This window comes from Cygnus olor, chromosome 3 (genome assembly GCF_009769625.2).
Source record: "Cygnus olor isolate bCygOlo1 chromosome 3, bCygOlo1.pri.v2, whole genome shotgun sequence".
In the NCBI taxonomy this organism is placed as follows: Eukaryota; Metazoa; Chordata; class Aves; order Anseriformes; family Anatidae; genus Cygnus; species Cygnus olor.
Window position 1 is genome coordinate 98,044,733 of NC_049171.1, and position 22,729 is coordinate 98,067,461.

The 22,729-nt window shown below is 39.7% G+C and overlaps 1 protein-coding gene across 2 annotated transcripts; it reads left to right on the plus strand.

Annotated features, from left to right (window-relative positions):
- The first annotated feature begins 1,168 nt into the window (after nucleotides 1-1,168).
- Nucleotides 1,169-20,028, plus strand: LBR (lamin B receptor). 2 transcript variants are annotated; one of them, XM_040551972.1, is made up of 14 exons: nucleotides 1,169-1,470; nucleotides 5,638-5,818; nucleotides 6,914-7,102; nucleotides 8,162-8,245; nucleotides 8,604-8,781; nucleotides 9,389-9,585; nucleotides 10,377-10,431; nucleotides 12,290-12,484; nucleotides 14,241-14,344; nucleotides 14,763-14,888; nucleotides 14,992-15,160; nucleotides 16,116-16,196; nucleotides 16,297-16,419; nucleotides 17,548-20,028. In XM_040551972.1, exons 2-14 carry the CDS (start codon nucleotides 5,654-5,656, stop codon nucleotides 17,706-17,708), a joined length of 1,827 nt encoding a protein of 608 aa, XP_040407906.1. In that variant the 5' UTR covers nucleotides 1,169-1,470; nucleotides 5,638-5,653; the 3' UTR covers nucleotides 17,709-20,028. The 2 variants fall into 2 exon arrangements, with proteins under 2 accessions (XP_040407906.1, XP_040407907.1); XM_040551973.1 differs by lacking the exon at nucleotides 1,169-1,470 and adding an exon at nucleotides 3,270-4,389.
- The last annotated feature ends 2,701 nt before the right edge of the window (nucleotides 20,029-22,729 follow it).

The following is a 22,729-nucleotide window of genomic DNA, read 5'->3' on the forward strand; positions in this document are numbered from 1 at the left end:
TTATTCACCAAGAGGGTGATCAGGCCCTGGAACAGGCTCCCCAGGGCAGCGGTCACGGCACCGAGCCTAACGGAGTTCATTAAGTGTTTAGGCAATGCTGTCAGGCATATGGTTTGATTTTTTGGTGGTGCTGTGTGGAGCCAGCAGTTGGACTTGATGATCCTCGTGGGTTCCTTCCAACTCAGAATATTATATGATTCTATGAAAATTTAAAAGTTCAAGGCCAAATCAGGCAGAACAAATGGTAAGACAATTTTTTAATAGTTCATATATGAAGGCCCACTTTTTGCATTCATTTACACAGATGAAAAACTTGTCATATTCCTAATTCAAACATGATAGCTAGAAACCTTTTTTTTTTTTAAAAAAGTGAACCTTTTAAAAAAAAAGTGCAATTAACTCACAAATAAAAGTGAGCAAATAAGAAATCTCAGTTTAAAACTAGTTTATGGTTACTAAAGGTCCTATTTATGGTTATGGGTGTGTGGCTTTTTAGGTTTTGGTTTGGTTGTTGTTGTTTAATCTGAGAATTTTGTTGTTTTTGTGTAGCGTTGCCAGTCTCCTATATTGCAAAACGGTGGTCTTGTCCTTTCGGGATCTGCCTGTACCTGGGATTTTTCAGGCTATACTATGACTTGTCAACCTGCACTAGAATTTAAACAACTTAGAAGGTCCATAAACTTGGTACAAACATGTCTGTATTGTGTTATTAAAGGACTTGATGTCTTCCCATGAACCAAACACTTCAGAGCAATCATTTTAAAACTCATTGCATGCGACAACTCGTTAACTTTTTCACAGCCTATTTGTGCTCAAAAACACCGCTTTAAATTTCCTGATTTCAAAACACGCCAGCGACTTAAGTGACCTTTCTAGAAGGATTGCGTCAAAAGGACGGTGTAATCGCACGCTGCTGTTTTGCCGCCGTCCCGTCCCCCCTCCGCACTTTTTTTTTTTTTCCTTTTTTATTTTTAAATTTTCTCTCTTCGTTTAAAGGGCGACCCTGCGTTTCACTACGGCTCGGCCCCGGGCACGCCGGACGGCGAAGGCTCCCGCTCCGGCCGCCCTCGCCCCTTTGTGTTTACGGGTAGGCGGCAGAGCTGCGCGGCGCAGGCGGCCTGAGGCGGGCCCGCTCTGTCCCCCCCCCCCCCCGTCAGCAGCCCGCCGTGAGGGGGCGGTGCTCCCCGCGCGGCAGCGGCGCCGCGCTCACCTCCCTCCCTCCCCCCCTCCCCGCCGGGCCCACCGCGCCATGGCGCGGCAGCCAATGGCGAGGGGCCCCCCACGATTCAAACCGCGCGTCCCGGCCAATCGGCGCGCTTGGCGCCGGGAAGGGGGCGTGGCCGGAGGCCGGACCGTTGCGCGGCCCTAACCGTCGTTACCGCGGCTGAGGAGCGCCGCGCTCGGGGCCCGGTCGCGCTGCTCTGCGGAGGCACGTCCCGTCCCGCCCGGCCCGCTGCGGGCGGCCGCCAGGTAAGGGCTCGGCGGCGCGGCGCGGCGCGGGGCGGGACACAGCCCCTCGGCGGCCTTCCCGAGGGCAGCGCTCCGGCCAATCGCCGCCGCCGCCTCTCTGCGCCGGCGTGGGGCCGCGGCCGCGGGGAGGCCTCGCGGGCGCTGCTCCGCCGCCCTGCTCCGGCGCGGGCCCGGGCAGCGCTCCCCGCTATGTCCGCGCCGCCGGAGCGCCTCTCGGCTCCGGGGGCGGCGCGGCGGAAGGTCGCGGCCTCCCATCCCTCGTGGGGGGGCGCCGAGGGGCGGCCTGGCGCGGCGCGGCCCCTCCCTTCCCCCGCGGCGGAGGCCCTGCGCCAGGCCCGGGCTCGCGGTGCGGGCGGGGCCGCCCGGCGGGGCCTGGGGGCCGGGCCTCCGCCGCCTCCGGCATGTGGGCGCCTTCCTGTCAACAGCGCGCCGCCGGGGCATGCACCCTGCCGCGGTGGTTCGCGGCCGCCCCTGGGCGCTTGGGGTTCAGGCGCTTTCCCTCTCCGCTGTCAGCGTCGTCGGGGAAAAGCACGGCTCTGAGACCGGGTTTCCCTGCCCAGGGCTGGCTTTGTGGGAAATGACTGGTTTTTAGCCGTTCAATCTCTTTGTCGAGTTCAGCAGCGACTTTCCCTCTTCTGACATACGCGATGTTATCCACCAGCGTTGGGATGTCACAATTAATACGTAGAATCACTGGCTATTTATGAACTTTCCACAGCTCTTCCAAGAGGAAACCCCTCTATTATTTTCTTTTTTAATTTCTCAAAGCACAGCACCTGGTGTGGTGTGATCTTCTAGGGACTACAAGCTCTTACTACAAATCTTCTTCTTCTGCACTGAAATACCTTTCTACATATCTAGTGGGAGGGCCGTTAAGAAAGACCAGAAATGGATTCATGGGGCAGTATGTTTCTGTAACTGTTTAGTTCATGGTTCAGTCAGTAGTTATTTTCTTCTTGACCAAATTTAGGTTCCAGACATTTCTGCATTAATTGGCTTGGCAGAGGATACAAAATCCTTTTGAGCCATTTCCTTAGATCCTGAGTTCCTTAAGGAAGTCCATAATTATTCAAAAAAAAACCAACAAAAACACTAATTTCATTCTAGGAGTAATTGAGGCTGCTCGTGATCGCATATCTATACAGTGCAGCGTTTGCTGTATGAAATAATTTGTCTTTGGAGGTAACTTCGATATATGTATATATGGAAGCCCTTTGAGTTAAATAAAAGGTTTGCATAGGACCACAGTGAACAGTAGGCTGATGCCTTCTGATACACTGAAAATTATCAGGAACATGTGTTGAGCTTGAAAGAGTGCTAAATTCAAAATTAACTTCTAAAATGCAGGATTTTTTTTGTTGTCTTGTTTTTAAGGCATCCTATCTTTTTTTTTTATGCCAGTACCGATTTTTATTATCTGAACAGTTGAAGGCTTGCCAGTAATGATTTTTGTTATCTGAAGAGATGAAAGCTGCCTTTAAATGATGTAGGTTTTTGAAGTGGGATATGTAGAATGAGGATTGCAAAACTCCCTCGCAGTGGGTACACTGGTGCAGGAGGTGGTAATTTTTGACAGGGTAGCAAGTAATACTTATTTTTTTAGTGTTTAAGGTTTGGCATCATCATGAAGCTTTAATATTTAAAGAAAAAAATGGAAGAAACAAACTTTCCATTATTAATACTCTTCGTTACTTTCAAATCAGAAAAAAGTCGTTACTTGCTTAGACTTGCTTACCAATCTGGAATCTTGTATCACTGCTCTCTACCTCAGGCTGAATAACATAACATTTTTTTCAGATTCTTCTGCTTCAACCACATTTCCTAACTTCTCAAAGTGAACTTCAGCTCCATTTGAGTGCAAGTTTGGAGGAGGAAAAGGTCTTACTGCCTTGTAAAAAGAATTAAATAAGGTTTCCTTTTCTTCAAAGCTCAGCGTTTTAGTAGACAGACTGAAGTTTGGCAGAGAGTTGTATTTTGTTATCCCTATAAAAATGTATCTAATTTTTTAAGTGATTGATAAAAATTTTTAAGAACCAATTTTAAGTATAAATTTTAAGGCATAGATCAGGTTAGGACATCTGGTGAAATCCGTGCCTGGACTTGGTATACAGGACTAGAACTTCGATTATGTTTGGAAGAGGAGGAGGAAGCTGTAACTGTGAAAAAGACTGGGGGAAGAGCAGTAGTAGACACAAATCTCTTAGAGAGAGATTTGGCTTTTGGCTAAGAGAACTGGACACAGAAACAGATGTGACGTTGAGATCAAATCTCGAGCCCAAAGGTGGTGATGAGGAACTGCAACCACTTCAGTGAACAAGGGCAGAAAAGGCAGTAAAACCCCAGGGAATTAAACGGGAGCAGGGAGAGAATGAAAAGAATTTGAAATGAAAGTAGAGAAATTATTTCATGAAGTGGTAAGAAACAAGGGTATGCAGTTTGAGGGGGTTAAACTCTGGACAGAAACAGGGTTGAATGAATTGAAATTCAGGAAGAGTAAGAAAGTAACAAGAGACTGTGGCAAGAAACTGTTGATAGAAATCAGATGAGCTGGGAGAGCCTGTGCCTACAAACATGGACTAGACCTCTTAAGTTTGTGGAGGTGCCAATTTTACTAATCGGCAAGTAGCAGTGAAATTAACTGATAAAACTTACTGTCTTAACTTCTTGAAATATTATACAGCAAAGGGGATGGTCAGCTATTTCTGTTCTGAAGCAATTCATGATATTAGCAAGAAATGAGGCAATTCTGCTGAGTCTTTGTTTTCTTCTTTCTGACTTGGAGACCTACACAGGTATAAAATGTACCAACAGCAGCAGCGTCAGGCAGTGCCAAAATTAAAGCTGATTGAACAGCCTTCTTTAGCTCTGTCCCCCAGAGTGTTATGATGGTTTGCCAAAGAACCTGATTTTTTGCTGCAGGTTAGTTAATGTGTAATGAATCAGTATCTAGTTCAATATTTGTTTTCCAAATGTTTTGTGGGGCTTCACATAGCAAACGAGACTTAAAAAATGCTTTGAAACAGAAACTTTTGCTGATTTTTTTTCCTATTTCAAGTTGCAAAGTTCATTATACACATGTACTTTATACACATGGTGATAGCATGTAAGTTTGTGTGTATTTTACTCTAGATTTGTAAGATACCCTCACTCTGTATGTTGAGACCTGAGTCAGAATTTCAAGTAATAAGAATATCTGTTAGTATAGTTACTTATTTTTAGATGGCAACAGCTTAATATCAGGAACTTTTCAAAGTTTTTCACAGGGCTTTATATTTAAAAGCGTGATTTCAAGTTACAATTTTCTCAGTACCCCAGCATAGGGGACCAAGTGTGGTAGTCAGTTAAGCCATATTCTGCTAAAATCAAGTAAAAACCTTATGGTGCAGACAGGGATGAAATAGGTGGAAAAGAGAAAATATTCAATCCAGATAGGAGCCAGAATTCTGGTGTTCCCTAGCTTTTGAATGTTTGGCATAACAAATTGAAGGGCATAAGTAACGTAGCTAATCACAGAATCATAAAATGGTTTGGGTTGGAAGGTCCCCGTAAAGATCCTCTAATTCCAACCCCGCTGCTGTGGGTAGGGATACTTTCCACTGGACCAGATTGTCCAAAGCCCCAACGAACCAGCCTTGAAAACTTGCAGGGATAGGGCGTCCACAACTTCTCTGGACAACCTGGGCAAGTAATGTGTATGGAATAGACTGGGAACATGTTATTTTCGCATTTAGGGATGAATGCATATGTAATTCTTTAGAACCACAGAAAAAGAGGGTTGGAGGACATTTAGATGTCATCTCATTTACTTTTTTTCCCCCCTCTAGATAGAACCAGCTACATATGTGTACTGGGTCAAATATATAGCCTGCTTTTGATGGTCTTTGATGGAGATGATATAGAAGAATTATCTAGATGTACTATTAATGCATTTGGAACATTTTTCCTAGCATCTAACTACAGTCTTTGCTCTCTTTTAAACCTATTTCTTCTGTCTAGTATTTGGGAAATGCATCACTTTTTTTAATCAGGAAGATTTTGCATATTTAAGGTGAAGAGTTGTTTACTTTAAAGCTTCTCTGTTCCAGCCTAAATGATGTGGAGAGACAGTAGGGGAAAAAATAAGCCTAGTATTTAGACGTTATAACTATTAAATTACTTATTTTCCAGGAATTGCGTTTGGAAAATGCCGAACCGGAGGTTTGCCGATGGCGAGGTGGTGATGGGTCGTTGGCCGGGAAGTGTCCTGTATTATGAAGTACAAGTGACTAATTACGATGATGTTACTCATCTTTATACTGTTAAGTACAAAGATGGGACTGAACTTGCTTTGAAAGAAAGTGATATAAAGGTGAGTATGCCTTCATAGAAATAATGGTATTTCTAATAGAAGATTGTACTGATTTTTGTGATGTAGTTAAGAATACAACTTACGATTGGATAGTCGTTTTGCAAATTTTCGTTAACTGTCTCCAAGGAATTGGTGCTAAACAATAGTTCTTTATTATGGGACATCTCAAGTTCAGCATGCTGTCCATATTTTTAAAGAAGCATGATTAATTTCTTTATGTTGTAAAAGCAGTGACACTTTTGGGGTGAAAAAATGCCTGGTCCTTCAGGAACTCTATAATAGAGTGATTGTTTATTAAAATTGTTTGCAGGTATCTTAGCCAATAATTAGAGTCTTGATATTAATTTATGTGAACTGTACTTTTAGCTTCTAGTGGCAGTGTATGTGAGTGACTGGCTTCTTGTTGGACAAAATGTTTCGGGCTTGAGCTAGAAGTTGTTCATTGCTTTGAGACTTTTTAACTTGTTTACTTTGTTTGCAGGTTAGCAAACTCTAACTGAGAAAGTGCCTTCCTTTGTCGTAAAGCATTTGTGCCGTATGAAAGTTGTATTGTGTAAATGTTACATGGGAAAATCAGAATTGCAGACTCCACTGAGAAATTAAAATGTATACCTGTGGGGAAAACTTTATGGAATCAGTTTTCATATCTAATTTAATGATTTTTAGGTGACTTAATTTTTTTTACATTTGAGTTGTGTTGCATTATGCAGATCATTGCATCTTCACATGGCAAATGTATTAATAAAGCCAAGTAAATGAAATGGTAGCCTTAATAGAAGTCATATGCAAAAGCTTAGGTGGATAGTAGGCTTATGAGTTTGGTGCTCACATTTATAGATTATGTCCTGATTTCTGTAGCTTTGACAGGAATTGTCAGCAGTTGGACTTGGGACAGGATTATTTAGATATTACCAGCAAAATGAGTGTGCTGTAATTACTCTTTCTTAACACTGCTATACGGTATCAATTAAAAAAATAAAAAGACAGTTCTGTAAAACTATATGCCAGCATCGTCGTCACAAAAAACAATGCTTCTAAAGCTATTCTTTGGAATGTCTAAGACAAGATTTTGCTTTCTTCCCCTCTTTCTGTTAGTCCCAATCATCGTTCAAGCACAGGAAAAGCCAGTCTTCTTCAAGTTCTCCTTCCAGAAGAAGTACTAGCAGATCTCGGTCTAGATCTCCCGGTCGGCCAGCAAAAGGCAGACGTCGTTCTTCTTCTCAAAGCAGAGAACATAAAGATGACAAAAAGAAAATTATTCAGGAAACCAATTTAGCTCTACTGGTATTGTTTTGCTTGCTTGTTTGTTCTTGGTTGCAGCGTCACTTTTTTTTCCCCAAAACACATTTTTATGTATACTGGGTTTATTACTGTAAGAGCCAGGTGTACTTCATGTTTCCTGAGCAACATAATTAGCTGCAAAATGTATCGTAGAAATGCCTTACTACTTAGCAAATAGGCTTTCTAGCTTGCCAAGTTGTGAAGAAATCATTGAAATGTTCTGTGTGAATTTGGTGGAACTGTAAACAGTGTTTCTTCTGCCCCAAGTACTCTTAAGATGTCTTCACGTGAATACTTGTCTGAGATGCAGTCCCTAGAACAGGAAATTACCTTTGCTATTTGCTATTGAAAATAAATCTTAGTTTTAGTTGGGCTTAAACTAAACCAAACCACTTTAAATTAAACAGACCATGTGTTCATTTTAAGTAGCTTGTAGCCAGCGGTTACACTTTACTTTGGACAAAAGGATTAAAATATTGTTGTTCTTCTGGCTTTTAATTGAGAAGTAGGATTAATGTGTTGGGTTTTTATGACTGGAATGACCTGGTCCTTTTCTACAAAGCTTACGTTAAAATAAAACAAAGCAATGAGTTGTCTTCCCACAGTTATATAGACTAGAGTGTTTTTGGAAGAGAATTTCTCAGAAGATTGTTTAATAGAAATCCGAACTTTCACACTCCTGCATAGCACTGCCATTTACAGGACTCTGAAATTTCCTCTGTTTTAATAATATTACTAAATATGCATGTATTTTGTACTTGGCACTTCCTACTGATGAGTTAAAAATAGAATAGAGTTTCCAAGTTCTCTCTTAATTCCACTCTTAATTAAAAAAAAAAAAAGCATAGCAACCTTTTCCTTTTTTTAAATGGCTTTCCTTCCCTTCTTTGTGAGCTGAAACTGTTTGCTTAGGATGTTGAACCTGCTTGTTTTCATGTGGAGAAAACCAGCAGTTTCAGTTGAAACAAACTAGATCCTTAGTGTCCTTAATTGTTCATTTTATACTTGTACTTAATGGAGATAAAATTTTCAGAAAGCTAAAACTGTATTTCTTTTAACCAGAAACCAAGTGAGAACAACACCAGAAGGTACAATGGTGAACCTGACAGCACAGAGAGAAATGACACATCCAGCAAAATCTTGGAGGTAAAACCGCAGAGAACGTTATTTTATGTTTTAATGTTTGTCTGTAGAAAGTGAATTTTTCAGTCAAATCAGTTCTTTATTCCTGATGGTTAGCTAATGCACAGAGCAGAATAACTAATGGTTAGACCAGAAGCGAAGAGGGTGGGAATGGATGACCCATAATGGAACTGCTGCTGAATATTTGTGACTTACATGATCACAGTGATAGTGGGTTTAGCGAATTCTTCATTTAAAATGTAGAAGTACTGTGTCGAAGTAGAATACGTTGTATATTGTTGTGTTACAATGAATAATGTCCTGAGTAAATTAAGGTAAAATAACTAGTTTGTTTTAGTAACTTCTTTTCATTCATTATCAGCAAAAATTGAAACCAGACCTGGAAATAGAGCGTGTGCTTGATCAGTACAGCTTGCGTCCAAGAAAAGAAGAAAAGAAAAAAGAAGAGATATATTCAGAGAAAAAGGTTTTTGAGACAATAAAAACTACTGAGAAAGTATCATCAAAAACAAAAGAGCTGGAGTTTGGTGGAAGATTTGGTATGTGTACAAATTTTAGTAATAGTTGAACTTTACATTTTTTAGTTACTGACCATACTGTCCTATGAAGGACTGTTTTTTCTGTTTCTGGGCCCTAGTTGCAGACTCCAGAATCATATGACAGTGCTTCAGTGACAGTCTAGAGTGATGTTGGTAATAGTCAAAGAAATGCTGTAACGTATGGTTCTCTTGTGAAATGTCGTGGAGATTTTGACCCTTCCCCTGCGCAGTGAGATTTGAATATTTTAAAAATCTTATCTGGAAGTAACTAGCAAAGTTTTTTTACATTTTAAAGCTAAGTGCTTCAAACCTGATAGTTTGATTCTTGATTCTTTATACTTCTTTTTGTTGTTGTTTTGACAGTTTTACACGGATGTAATGGATGCAATCCTTTGGTTTGGTTATATGACCCCCCTGTGGGAGTGAGAGGAATGTCTCTGTATCCTGTTATGTGATTGAGGGATTGCTGCTGTCTTGTTGCAGGGATAGATAACGATTTCTTCTTTGCTACTAATGTTAGTATGAAGCTTTATTAGTGGGATTGAAAGTAGGTTTTTTTTAATTTTCCCATGCTTATCTTCTAATATTGCATGATGTCTGTTTACAGGGACCTTCATGCTGATATTTTTCCTACCTGCTACTGTATTCTACTTGCTGTTGATGTGTGAACAAGATGACCCCAGCCTTATGAACTTCCCTCCTCCTATGCCAGCACTTGAAAGTCTCTGGGAAGCTAGGGTGTTTGGTGTCTTTCTTCTGTGGTTTTTCCTTCAAGCTCTGTTCTACTTACTGCCAATTGGAAAGGTAAGCTATTCAGTAGCAGCTGCGCCTTTATGGATAGTTGATTTCTGAGTTAGGCTGAAAGATGAGACACATTCATAATGCAGTGATTTCTGAAAGCAAATTAATTTCTTTTTCGTATTAAGCTGACAGATAACTACTGCTGATTTCTGTAAGCTTAAAAGAACACAGTTTGTTAAGAATTTAATGGCTGTGCATTTCATAGTTCTGTAGTGGAAGAGGCAGAAAGCATTACATAGCAATTCAAAGCATGGATAAAATTTACGTAGCAGAATTCTAGAAGAATTCCAGGTATCTGACTTTTAAACCTGAAGACGGATACCCAGTTTCAGTTACTGATACCCAGTAGAAAAGAACTTCCCAGAAATTAAGATTACTTTCTAAAGCATGGAAGATCATATTAACTATTCTAGCCATATTAATCAGGCAAATGGTCTATTACAGTCTTCTTGTGACTTGAGGGATATTGCCAGGTTCTGAAAGAATACTAGAATAAATAGATCAGTGTGTCAAATTGTTCTGTTGGTACACCTGTTTAAAATGAGTGGAGCTGCTGTTCTGTTTTCTTGATGCTAGGAATAAGATTTTTATTTTTTTTTAATTTGAAACTGTTACCCTTTTTATTTTGATGTCCAAAGTGTGCTTTTAAAAACAGTGCATGGTCTTCAGATTTGAATAAGTCCAGCTAGTTAACTTGATTTATGGTGGTGATGATGGAGATGTCCATGATTGTCCTTCCCTTTCCAGTGCTCTCAAAGTATTTTGTTGAAACATTAGTATTTTGTCCTTCCTAGGTTGTGGAAGGCCTACCTCTTTCAAATGGAACAAAGCTGCAGTACAGGATAAATGGTAAGATGTGGTAATTGCTCATTCTGAAATTTGAACCCCCTACCTGGTTTGTAGTGCTCAGTACCGCAAATTAAAGATAACAAATGAAGAAAGATGCACTCTATAGTTAAACTAGATATCTGTAGTAAATGTATCATGAAACGTGAGGAGGCTTTTCTTGGAACAGGAGGGTTAATAATGAAGAACTAACTGCCACAAGAGCAAGGCATTAGATTATACAGGGCATCTGGTTTACCATCCAGTTGTGGTTGGTGACACGTGTCATATTCATCACGTAATTGCTAAACAGGCAGTTGCCTATCGGATTTTTAGTAATGCTTGTGTAACAAGGACTGTTACTCCAAAGGAGATGTTCAGGAGTGATCTGAAGAGATGTTATCCCATGTGTCTTAAATCATCTTTTTGGATGTCTCTCATTTACAGACTAGTAAAAAGTATGTTGTAGTTGATTTAGGATGTTCTTCTTGCCTGTCAAAGAACAGTTCTGAGTCTTTATTCAGCTATGATTTCACTTCCTATTTTTCAGGCAAGTTTCTCACCTAAGTTTAGAGTATGGTTTAACACCCTTGAGCAGTCCTGCTTTTCCTGGCTTAAAGAGAAAAGTGTAGTTTGATGCCTCACCAGGTGTTCCAGACCACCTATTTGATCGATAGTCAGTTCAAAGACACTGCCTGTTGGTAAAGGAATTAAAACATTACATTAATAAGTTCGGTGGTGTTTTGTCATAATCTTGTAAGATGCACCATTTTTAAGTCTCGTTTTAAGATGGAACAGGGCTACAAACCACGGAAGCAGGAATAAACTACATCCTGAAGAAGTGGGTTATTTAGGTTGCCTCAAAACTTTAGTGTGGTTTTTTTTCAACTTCTGTTTGTGGTAGGGATATAGTCCTGCCTTTTTTTTTTTCCCACTTCATAGTATAGAAGCTACTTTATTTGGATGGTTCCAAAAATCTTCGTGCTGCTTCAAACGCTAATTCTCAAAGCAACTTTGAAAGTCTCCTTGAAGAAAGGAAAGTGACTGGGGACAGGACAAGACACGGTGGTCACAAACTGAAACATGGGGTGTTTCATTTGAACATCAGGAAGTACTTCTGTACTGCGAGGGTGACTGAGCACTGACACAGGTTTCCCAGTGAGGTGGTAGAATCTATGCTTGGGCATAATCAGACGTTGTCTGAATATCATCCTGGGCAACCTGCTCTGTATGGCCCTGCTCGAGCAGCAGGTGGGTTGGACAAGTTGTCCTTGGAGGGCCCTTCCAGCTGGAGCCATTCTATTATTCTTTAAGAGTGTCCTTAGGCAGTACTTATGGGATTGCTGTGTACAGCCGCTTCCTTACATTTGGACATTATTCTGCTACTGCCCGTGATTTTGTATTCTCAAAGTACAAATTGTTTGTGTTCAATTTCTGACTTGACAGTTACTTTAATACTTTAATTACTGTATCAAGGCATGTATGAAGATAAATACTTGAAGAAAAAGTGGTTTTCTTGAGCTGTCCCAAAGATAAGATTTTTGTGACCTGCTGTCATTACCCAGTAGTAGAGGCACTGTCCATTGTTACACTAGAATTTGAAATTGTATCCTATGTTGTAAAAATCAAGGAGTGCTCAAAGTGTTCCTGCCTTTTTGATAAAGAGCACAGGGAATTTCAGGACACAGAATCTCTTAGGTACACTGCTGTGCCCCAGGAGGAGCATGGGCTATGTAACACATTATTGGAATATAGATAAACACTTAAATCTTGGAAGTAAATATGCAGGCAGGCTGGACTGGGTAGATTCTACTAAGAATGACTTAACTTTTTTTTTTTTTTTTTAATCTTCGCTAATATGGTTTTCTTCTACATCCTTTAGGGTTTTATGCTTTTGTTTTGACTGCTGCAATTATTGGAATATTACTATATTTTCAATTCGAACTTCATTATTTGTACGAACACTTCCTGCAGTTTGCAGTATCAGCTGCAGTTTTTTCTATGGGATTGAGCATTTATCTGTATATCCGGTCCCTGAAAGCACCTGAGGAAGACCTAGCACCAGGTGGAAATTCTGGTGAGTTAATATTTTGAATAATTTCCTTACAGTTATTTGCTACAGTTTCATATTTATGAATTAAAGGTTAGATTTAAGGCAGGTTATTGTAGTACTGACTCTTGCTTTTTCCAAATGCAGTGTTAATGTTGCAAGTTGGCATTTTTGTTCACACACAGATACTGTAAAACACTTAAAAAAATTTTTTTGTTGGATTATCTTGCGCAGGTTACTGGTGTGAGTAAACCCCAGTAAGCAGCTAACTACCATGCATTCACCATTCACTTGCTCACTCTTCCCATTTGGGGTGGGGAGAGAATCAGAAGGGCAACCTTTGGCAAGTCCCCCGTACACCCCCCCCCCCCTTTTTTTTTTTTTTTTCTGAGCATGATGTTCTATTATATGGAATATATGGAATATTGCTTTGGTCAATTTGGGTCACCTGTCCCCAGCTTTGTTCCCTCCCAGCCTCTTCTCTGTGTCCAACCTATGTGCTGGGAGGGGCAGAGTGGAGAAAAAATAAAGAAAACCTAGATGCTATATTAGCGTAATTCAACAATAGCTAAAATGTGTTATCAACATTGTTTTGGTCACAAATCCAAAACTTGGCACCATAGGAGTTACTTTAAAGACAATTAATTATATCCCAGCCAAATCTGGTACACTGTATCGGCCCAGACTGGTACACTTACTCAAAAATGTCTTGGCTGGTCTAGTCCTGTACTTACGAGAGAAGAGTTTTGGTTTTGTTTTTTGATTTTTCTGTATTTGTCAAGAGGCTTATCTAGTTATCTTCATAGTACCCCAGTTGGTGGGACTTTTCCAGAAACAACTGGGATGGAAGGAAAAACTGAAAAGACATTTTAGTTAAGACATTAAGACATTCTGGCAGTGGGAAGTCAGGTACAGAACTAGAAATAACAGTGCATTTCAAAGATAACTTTTGTTTTGCTGCACACTTGTAACTACTTAGTTAAACTGAGTTTTTAAATGACAGTTTTGAGTCAGTCATCAAGCTGCCTATCTGGAAATTGCCAATTATATGTATATGTATATGTCTTTGTAGGACAGTGGATAGTCTGAAGAAGTCAATTAGCATTAAACAAACTGCTTATAAAAATAGTGGTAGTGTGACATAGGGAATTTACAGACAGAACATTTAATGTATTAAAATGAAATATTCAAACATCTTCGGTTATTTTGTCACTGCAACATAGATGTATGTGAAAGGAAATACTGCAATGATGATAATTTTTTTTCTTTTAAAAATGCACTTCTAATCTGTAAGTGGCACAGTAGTATCCTGTAGCTGTTCTGCACAGTGGCTGTTACTTGTTAACTCAGTGCAGGGTGTCTAGGAGTTAAGGTAATATTTTCCAGGCCCATCTCTTGATACACGGGTTGTTGTCATGGCTGAAGGAATTCTTGTTTGCAGAGAAGAGTAAAGAAGTAGGAGGAAAAGTGGAATAACTTAGCATTTAGATCATCATGGTTGATCTTCAGGATAAGGCTGAAAACAAGGAATAAAGTCAAGGAGAGATAAGACTACAGTAACTTCTGAAGTGTTTAGCCCTTCTAATAAGTAAGATACCTGGGCCTCTTAAAATACAAACCATTGCTTCATACTTTGCATATACTCCCAAATATTTTTTGCCAAAATATTGCTTTTTTATTTATAATGACAGTCCTTTAGTATAGAGTAGCAAGTGCCTTATAGGGAACATAGTGATGCATAAAAGGACTGATATTTCTAACAAGGAGCGTGTCTCATCTGCAGGGTATTTTGTTTATGACTTCTTTACTGGACATGAATTGAACCCTCGTATTGGCAGTTTTGACCTCAAATACTTCTGTGAGTTGCGTCCAGGATTAATTGGCTGGGTGAGTCAGTAATCTGAGCTACTTTGACTTTTTTCCATGATAGGTGCTAAGAATACAATATTTACTTAAAAATACTTCAATACTTAAAAAACTTAAAAATACTTAAAAATACAGGAAAAATACTTACATGGTTTTATGTTGGTAAATCTGTAATGACCGTTTTTATTTACTTCAGGACAACTCCTATGCTTCTTTGCTTTGTGAAAAATGAAAACTTCTTTTTAAAGTACTCATATGCTGAGGCTACTGCTTCACAAAAGTGGTTAGTTACAAACTGTTGTATCTGAACAGATTTTTTTTATTTTTTTAAACTTAAATATCAGTCAAAACCATCTATATTAAAATGTACTATAGTATAATAGAAAAAAACACTTGATTTTACAAGGAAAATTTGTAATAAAATATATTTTTTAACTAGGTTGTTATAAACTTGGTGATGCTCTTGGCTGAGATGAAGATACATAATCAGAGTATGCCATCTTTGTCAATGATACTTGTGAACAGCTTTCAGCTTCTTTATGTGGTAGATGCTCTTTGGAATGAGGTAAATAGATCTTCAACCCTGTATTAAACTGATACTGTTTCTAATTACAGTGTTTATATAACGAGGCTTTGTGAATTCTAAATTCCATCCTCCATGTTTCTAGGAAGCTGTTTTGACTACAATGGATATTACCCATGATGGATTTGGATTCATGCTAGCATTTGGAGATTTGGTATGGGTTCCATTTGTCTACAGTCTGCAGGCCTTCTATTTAGTTGGACATCCTACTGCAATTTCTTGGCCTGTTGCTGCTGCAATTATTATTCTGAATGGTAAGTTATAGTAGATGTTATTGTTACTGATAGTGACGATGTAGTACTGACTCTGTTAATTTGAGTTGTAAGGTGGGGGAGCTTCAGCTAGGATGCAGTAATCATATTTTCTCTGTTAAGCACAGTTGGAGGACACATGTTTGGCTACTATTAAAACAAAGAATGTGATATGATACTAAACGAAGGATAGAGGAGAATCTGGACACCTCTTTTGTTCTGTTGAGAAACATTTTCAGATGGATGCAATCTAGATAGAGTTGCAACTTAAAATGCATAGAATAAAGTGTTGTAGTTGCCTTTTAAAATCAAATCTGGAAAAGTACTGCTTCCTATTGTGAGTGATTCTTCTAAAAAAAAAAAAAAAAAAAAACACAACCCTGTTGGCCACAGTTTATTGAAGCTAGGGGAAAAGAGGTTCTGTTGTTTGTTTGATAATTTGTATCTCCTTCCCTGATGCCCATAGGAACAGGTGTTACTTCCACTCATCTCAGTGGAAATAATCTTCCAGCTGAGAACTTGAGAACTTTGAGAAAGGATCTCATGTCTTTAGGAGACCTTAGATTTGCACCAGTGTGGCCTTCTAGTTTGTTCCTTTTATTGAAGTAGTGAACTTGAAAGAAAAAGTTAATTGTGAGCTTGACAAAATTGAAACAGAAAGACAATGAAGGTATACATTTAATGTGTGTGATCCTCTTCAGATACAAATGTAAGCTAGATGCGAAAGTACAACTCCTACAAAATCTTAAAAGTTGATCATTAACTTGTGAAAGCATACGGAACACAGTTTACTAGTAGCATTTCTGGCTTGTTAGAGCTCTGAGAACTGGAGAATGTCTTTTCCTCAGAGATGTAACTGATTTCAATGTAATAAGAGTGACAGAAGGCATGTGAATGTTTTTAAAGGTCAGGAAACAGAAAACACAAAACATGCAAAATAAATAATATTTATTTTCAGGTATTGGGTATTACATATTCCGTAGTGCAAATTCTCAGAAAAATAGTTTCCGAAGGAATCCAGCAGATCCCAAATTGGCCTGTAAGTGCATTTTTTTTTTGATTTCTTCAATTGCTTTACTCTTTGGAATATTGATGTGCACGTTTCAGTTGTTGTATTGACTACAATACTTTTTTCACAGATCTGAAATTTATACCCACTGCAACTGGAAAAGGGCTTCTTGTTACAGGTTGGTGGGGTTTTGTCCGTCACCCTAATTATCTTGGTGACATCATCATGGCATTAGCATGGTCCCTACCCTGTGGTAAGTTCCTAAAATGAAAGTGATTTTAACTAAAATGCTTATATGTTTTGGCATCTGACTGGTTTTGAAATGCAAAGTGATAATTATTAGAGATGATAAAAGCTGGAATTAAATGAATGGCAAATTTCTATGTTGCAAGGTTGATGTGACACCTATTTTCTCTTGAATCTTCTCCTTTGTATCTTAGTATAGATTTGACACTTAGTTCTGACACTTTGTCATTCAATAATGATGGGGCTTGTTTGCTAACAAATTCTTACTTTTTCATTTTAAGGCTACTAGCTGTGCTATCGTGTTTCCATAGAGAGTCTCTAAAAAGTTGCAGAGTTCATTCAAGTTAGAAAAATGGCTTTAGCCTCCTCACTTGCCAAAGGAGTTTCCCTTCAATAAAAACACAAAAAAGAGCGTGGCAGATATTCTGAGGCAGACCTACTCCACCTCATGGCACAGTCGAACTTTTGCAGGCTGTGGGACATAAGGAGTTACAAAAGAGTGGGTCTTTGACCAAGTGGTTAAGGCCTTGACCAGGAGCATCAGCAAGGACAGGCTGCTGGAGTTGAAGTGTACCTCCAGGGATTTTGGACTTTAATTGAAATTAGGCAATACTGATTAGCATATACACTTGCAGACTGTATCTTGGAAGAGGATTTCTACATGAAAATGATGGACTTGAGTCCTCTGTCAGTAACTGCAGGGGGGGAGTGGGAGGGAAATTGAGTAGTGTGCTCTGAGCAAAGGTAGAGTTTACTATTTACCCCCAAAACAGAGAAATCCCTGGGGGGCTCGTATGTGGTAGCCCAGCGCTGCAGAAGCTTAACTATTTGTGTGTTTGATAGCTAAAGAACTTAAATATTGGACAGCTTTACAGACATTGAGAGTGAAGCTGGTGGATTTTGAGACTCTGAATTTTAAGCATTATCATTTTGGGGGTGGGGGGAGGGGAAGGGGAGTGTTCCCATTTACGTGTAAATATGTCACAATATTTGTACTATCCTGCTGAATATTTGATACTCTACGCGTAAAAGATGCTTCAGTTCGTAATGGGTTTATGTCACCACATGTTAATAACTAAAATTTTTGGTATTTTTAATGGGTTAAAAATGATGTTTCTCACATTTTTGTCTGCAGGTTTTAATCACATTTTGCCATATTTCTATGTGATTTATTTCATCTGCTTGCTTGTTCATCGGGAAGCTCGTGATGAACATCATTGTAAGAAAAAGTATGGCTTGGCATGGGAAAGGTATTGTCAGCGTGTACCATACCGCATATTTCCTTACATTTACTAGAGCACTCCAGATACCTGTTTTGCAAATTACTTCTAAAGTTTCTTTGCAAATAAAAATATACCTCTTACCTTTGCACTTGGTCAATTTATTTAGGCTTTAAACAAACAAAAGTGACCAAACAACGGAGTGCATCAACAAGTATTTGCAAGTAATCTTAAATACGTGAGTTATGTGAACTGACTGTCTATGACCTCAATTTAGAAAAAAAAAAATTGTGAATTTTAAAAAGTCTTGGAGCCCTAATTTTTCAAGTTAAATTTTATTTAGAATCCTGAGTTTACACTTTTTTTATTACATTAATTAAGCACTGTGATGTAAAGTATATTATTTTCTTAATACAATAAATATGGAAGTTCCACCCAGTTAATTTTTTGGTGTTACTTGTACCATCTAACTTCAGATGTCTGACTTACTTGCCTGAATTGGAGGAGCAGGCAGTGCTGTTTTTGGTCAGTGGAGCTACAGGTGGAAGATTCAGCCCCTGCAAGGGCCCACACCACTTGTGGTATTGCCTGTGGCCCCTGGCCTGGGGTTGGCACACCGCAGCTGGGTGGTTCCTCCCCCTTCTAGCTTTTTTGTTAGTGGGATTTTTGGTCAGGAAGGTTCAGATGCCCCCTTCTGACCAGTGCCTGTAGAAGGGATGAATGGACAGAATGAGGAGGAGAGCACAAATACTTCCTCACCATTCTCGAGGCAACTTCAGCAGGGGCCAAGAGGGACTCTGAGCTGCCCCTGGCCCCCTCTAGAGGGACGCCACACTTCTGGTTCAGATTCCTGAAGGTAGATGATACAAGCGCTCACTTCAGCTGCAGATGGAGCTGAAGAAGTGAGTAGTGAATCCTAATCCTGCATCTAGAAACAAACACAGAGGTAGCAAAAGTTGCAATGATGCATATTTGACTGAAAAGAGTAAAATGACCACAGTTGGCTTATTCCGATCTTTGTAAAATACGTCTTAATGTACCATAGCATTTACTGAGTGTGTATAATAAAGCTTCCACGTTTTCGCTGTACAGTGTTTGGATTTGGAAATGTGATAACCTTTTTAGGAGCAGGAGACGTTTTTTTAACTAAATCTATTTCTAGCAATTAAAAAAAAAAGTTCATTTAATAAAGATTTTTGTAAATTAATGTATTAATTCTCAAAACAATTAAAGTGTTCATTTAAATATTTGTGTTGACAGATATGCTATGAAAATGTAGGAAGTGCTCCTCATTCCAAAGTTGTTTTTTTTTTTTGAATTTGGCATTGCTACCTCATATGTAGGTTTTGCCTTTTGTACTGTTGCAGATAGAGAAAATAGCTATTTTTTGCTACTGCTATTTAAAACATTTTTTACATGAGCCTGTGGTTTAACTTGACCACTTTCTAATATATTTTTGTATATATTTGACTTTTTAACTGATGTATGTGTTCTAGTCATTAGCTGTGTTCTTTGTCTAACTGGCTGTAAATCAGATGCCATTTCAGTATTTACTTAAGTAGAATAACTATATTTTACTGAAATAATCTTGTATTAATTAACTAGAACTGTCTTCACAACTGCTAACTTTTCACATACTTCATAAGCAAGATTTATAGCACAAATTCTCTCAAAAAGCTTATTAGAATCTTAAATGGGTAGCAGAGAAGGAATTGCAGTACATTTGCAGTTGCTTGTGGGAAGGTTACTAACAAATCAGAATGTTGCTATTTTTAATTATGGTCAGTTCTTTTGAAATGTTGATGTAATTGAAATTTAACATGTGGAGTTTCTTTGTTTTTTTAATTGAAAACCCTCTTTTTGTACACAGATTTTTAATGGTAATTGTACATTTAAAGTGTATATAATGTAGCTTGCTGAGCTTGATTTTTTTTGAGTGTCTTCAGAAAATCTGTATTTTGATGTTGTAAGGAAAATGTTTTAGGACAAGTACTTTGCTTGCTGGAAAAAGAGCAGTGCCTGTAACAACACTGAAGAGCATGCATTCCTGTGAAGTAGCAGATGAAACTGGGATTTTTTTATGATTGCTCAGTGGGTTAATGGGAAATGTAGCAATCATTTTACTGCACGAGCTTGCAGCTGGTGTTTTAAAAATACGCTGAAGCTGGGGACAGTTTAACTCAGCCTGTGAACTCTGAGATGCTACTGCCATCCCAATTTTATCTGTTGCCATACAAGATTATTAAAATGTAATTCAGATCCTTTTCTTTCAGAAACAGATCTTGATTGGTGATAACTTCAGTTTGTTCATTTACATGCTGAGTTTTATGTGAATTTGATTTTGAAGTAATTGTTTTTAATACAAATAAGCCTATAAGCTAAAATAAAGCTCTTGCTTAAAATTTTGTAGTACATTTTTTTGCTAGTTTATGGTGGTGTCTGATTTAAAAACTCACAATAGCAAACCCCTCTAAGCCCTTCACCATCTTCGTCGCCCTCCTCTGGACGCTCTCCAACAGTTTAGTGTGGTGCTCAGAACTGCACACAGTACTCGAGGTGAGGCTGCACCAGCGCAGAGTAGAACGGGAAGAACGGGACAATCACTTCCCGTGACCGACTAGCAATGCCGCGCTTGATGCACCCCAGGATACAGTTGGCCCTCCTGGCTGCCAGGGCACGCTGCTGGCTCATATTCAACTTGCTGTCAACCACAACCCCCAGATCCCTCTCTGCGGGGCTGCTCTCCAGCGTCTCATCGCCCAGTCTGTACGTATAGCCAGGGTTGCCCCGTCCCAGGTGCAGGACCCGGCTCTTGCTCTTGTTAAACTTCATGTGGCTGGTGATCGCCCAGCTCTCCAATCTGTCCAGAGAGATCTGGTCCTGCACTAACTTCAGTTATTACTAAGTTAGGTAAAAGTGATTACTGGAAGAGATGATGGCTTCAGAGAGTGTATCGGGCTTAAGTGGTAGGGTTTTGGTGGGGACTGTGTGTATGCTGCAGGAGTGGCCTCTGAGAGGAGTCCAGAAACTACCTCATGTTAGGTAAGAGACAGTTTCAGCTGGGTCCAAAAGGGACCTGCCTGGCCAGAGCTGAGCCAATGAGTGGTGCTGGTTGTGCGTCTGGGAGAACGTATTTAAGAAAGGGGGGAAAAAAACCTGTGCAACAGCGGTTTGGATAGAGGGGTGAGAAAATTTAGAGCCACATCAGCCACTAAGGTCAGTGAAGAAGGAAGAGGGTTTTCCAAGTGCTGGTGAAGAAGCTTCCCTGCAACTGTGGAGAGGCCCCTGGTGGAGCAGGCTGTCCCCCTGCAGCCCATGGGTCGCGTACCTGAACAGCTCCATGTTGCAGCTCGTCGAGAAGCCTGTGGTGGAGCAGGTAGATGTGGCCTGGAGGAGGCTGCAGCCTATGGAGAACCCCCACAGGAGCAGACTTCTGGCTGGAGCCGCGGCCTGTAGGGGGGCTGTGCTGGAGCTGCCCATTCCTGAAGGATGTACACTGTGGTATGGACCCCTGTTTGAGCAATTCTTGAACTGTTGTATGTGGGAAGCCTACACAGGAAGGATGGCATCCCATGGGAGGAATGCTATGCGAGTGGTTGAAAAGAGCTCCGCTCCCCTTCCTCCCTTCCTCCACCCCCGCAGCTTTTGAAGATCTCTGAGGAGGGAGACTCCACAACCTCTCTGGGCAATCTCAGGTGTCAGTGCTCAGTCACCTGCACAGTGAAGAAGTGCTTCCTGATGTTTGGACAGAACCTCCTGTGTTCCACTGTGTGCCCTTTGCCTCTTGTCCTGGTACTGGGCGCCACTGAAAAGAACTTGGCTCCATCCACTTTACACCCTCCCTTAAGGTATTTACATGCATGTGGGTTTGAACCCACGTAAAGTCCCGTTCATCATATATTAGTAAACTTGCCATTTGAAGGCATTGGAGAAAGAGCAATCAAAGAGAGGACAATGCTCTTGAAGCCAGCATCAGATCAAAACTTTTAAATCAGGAAAGAAATGTTGCACAGATGCATGAATTGTGTTAGGACAGATACTCTGTCAGAGCATCAGAAAAATTCATACATTTTCTTTATTCATCTTATGCAGCAAGAATTCTTGTGCTTGCCTATGTGATTACATTTTGCTAGTATTTCCCATTTGCTAAAAATGAGCAGCAGAGGGCTCTAATATGTCAGGCTTTTGAGGCAGCTTGGAAAAGTCAATACTGCGCTAGCACACAGCACAAAAGCATGCCATAAACACTCAGATAATGTCCACAGTCTGAGCTTTAGCCTAAGCCAGCTGGAAGCCCTGACACCTTTGTGGCAGGACTGACACAGGGGTGGAGATTTCTTTCCATGGAAGCTTTTACTTCAGTCTTTTTTTTTGGCTGATTTCTTTAGCTGGTGCTTTCTTTTGCAATGTGATGAGTGGTAACAGGTTTCACCCAGAGGACATGTGGCTTCTTTAATGTCTGTGAAGATCTTTGGTTCTGTTCCTTTAATATAGTTTATATTTTAAAAAATATTAGCAAAATGAAAGAAAATGCTTAATTAAAAAATTAAATGCTTAATTTTTATCAGCAGTCTAAACTATAGTTTGCTACAAACTTCATGAACTTTTGAAGTAAGTGCCTATCATTTGAGCTGCACCAGCTGTACCTTATAAAGTCCTACAAGTTTTGGCTGTAGTGTTCCCCCAGCTGATAATATGCCCCATACAATTTACATCAACTTGTCCATACAATGAGCCTTTATCTCATTTAGCATTATAATTACAATATACATTATATATTATATATTGTATTGTATATTATAATTATATAATAATAAACGAGAATAAATCATTAATAAATAATATGTAATATTATATATAACATATTATATACAATATATATTTATAATAATAAATATAATCATTATAATATCACAGAATCACAGAATCACAGAATCGTCTAGGTTGGAAGAGACCTCCAAGATCATCTAGTCCAACCTCTGTCCTAACACTAACAAGACCTCCACTAAACCATATCACTAAGGGCTACATCTAAACGTCTTTTAAAGACCTCCAGGGATGGCGACTCAACCACTTCCCTGGGCAGCCCATTCCAAT

Coding starts and splice junctions, on each gene's coding strand:
- LBR (XM_040551972.1), top strand. CDS start 5,654: ATGCCGAACCGGAGGTTTGCCGATGGCGAGGTGGTGATGGGTCGTTGG. Junction 8,246..8,603: donor CATCCAGCAAAATCTTGGAG/GTAAAACCGCAG, acceptor ATTCATTATCAG/CAAAAATTGAAACCAGACCT. Junction 10,432..12,289: donor GCTGCAGTACAGGATAAATG/GTAAGATGTGGT, acceptor TACATCCTTTAG/GGTTTTATGCTTTTGTTTTG.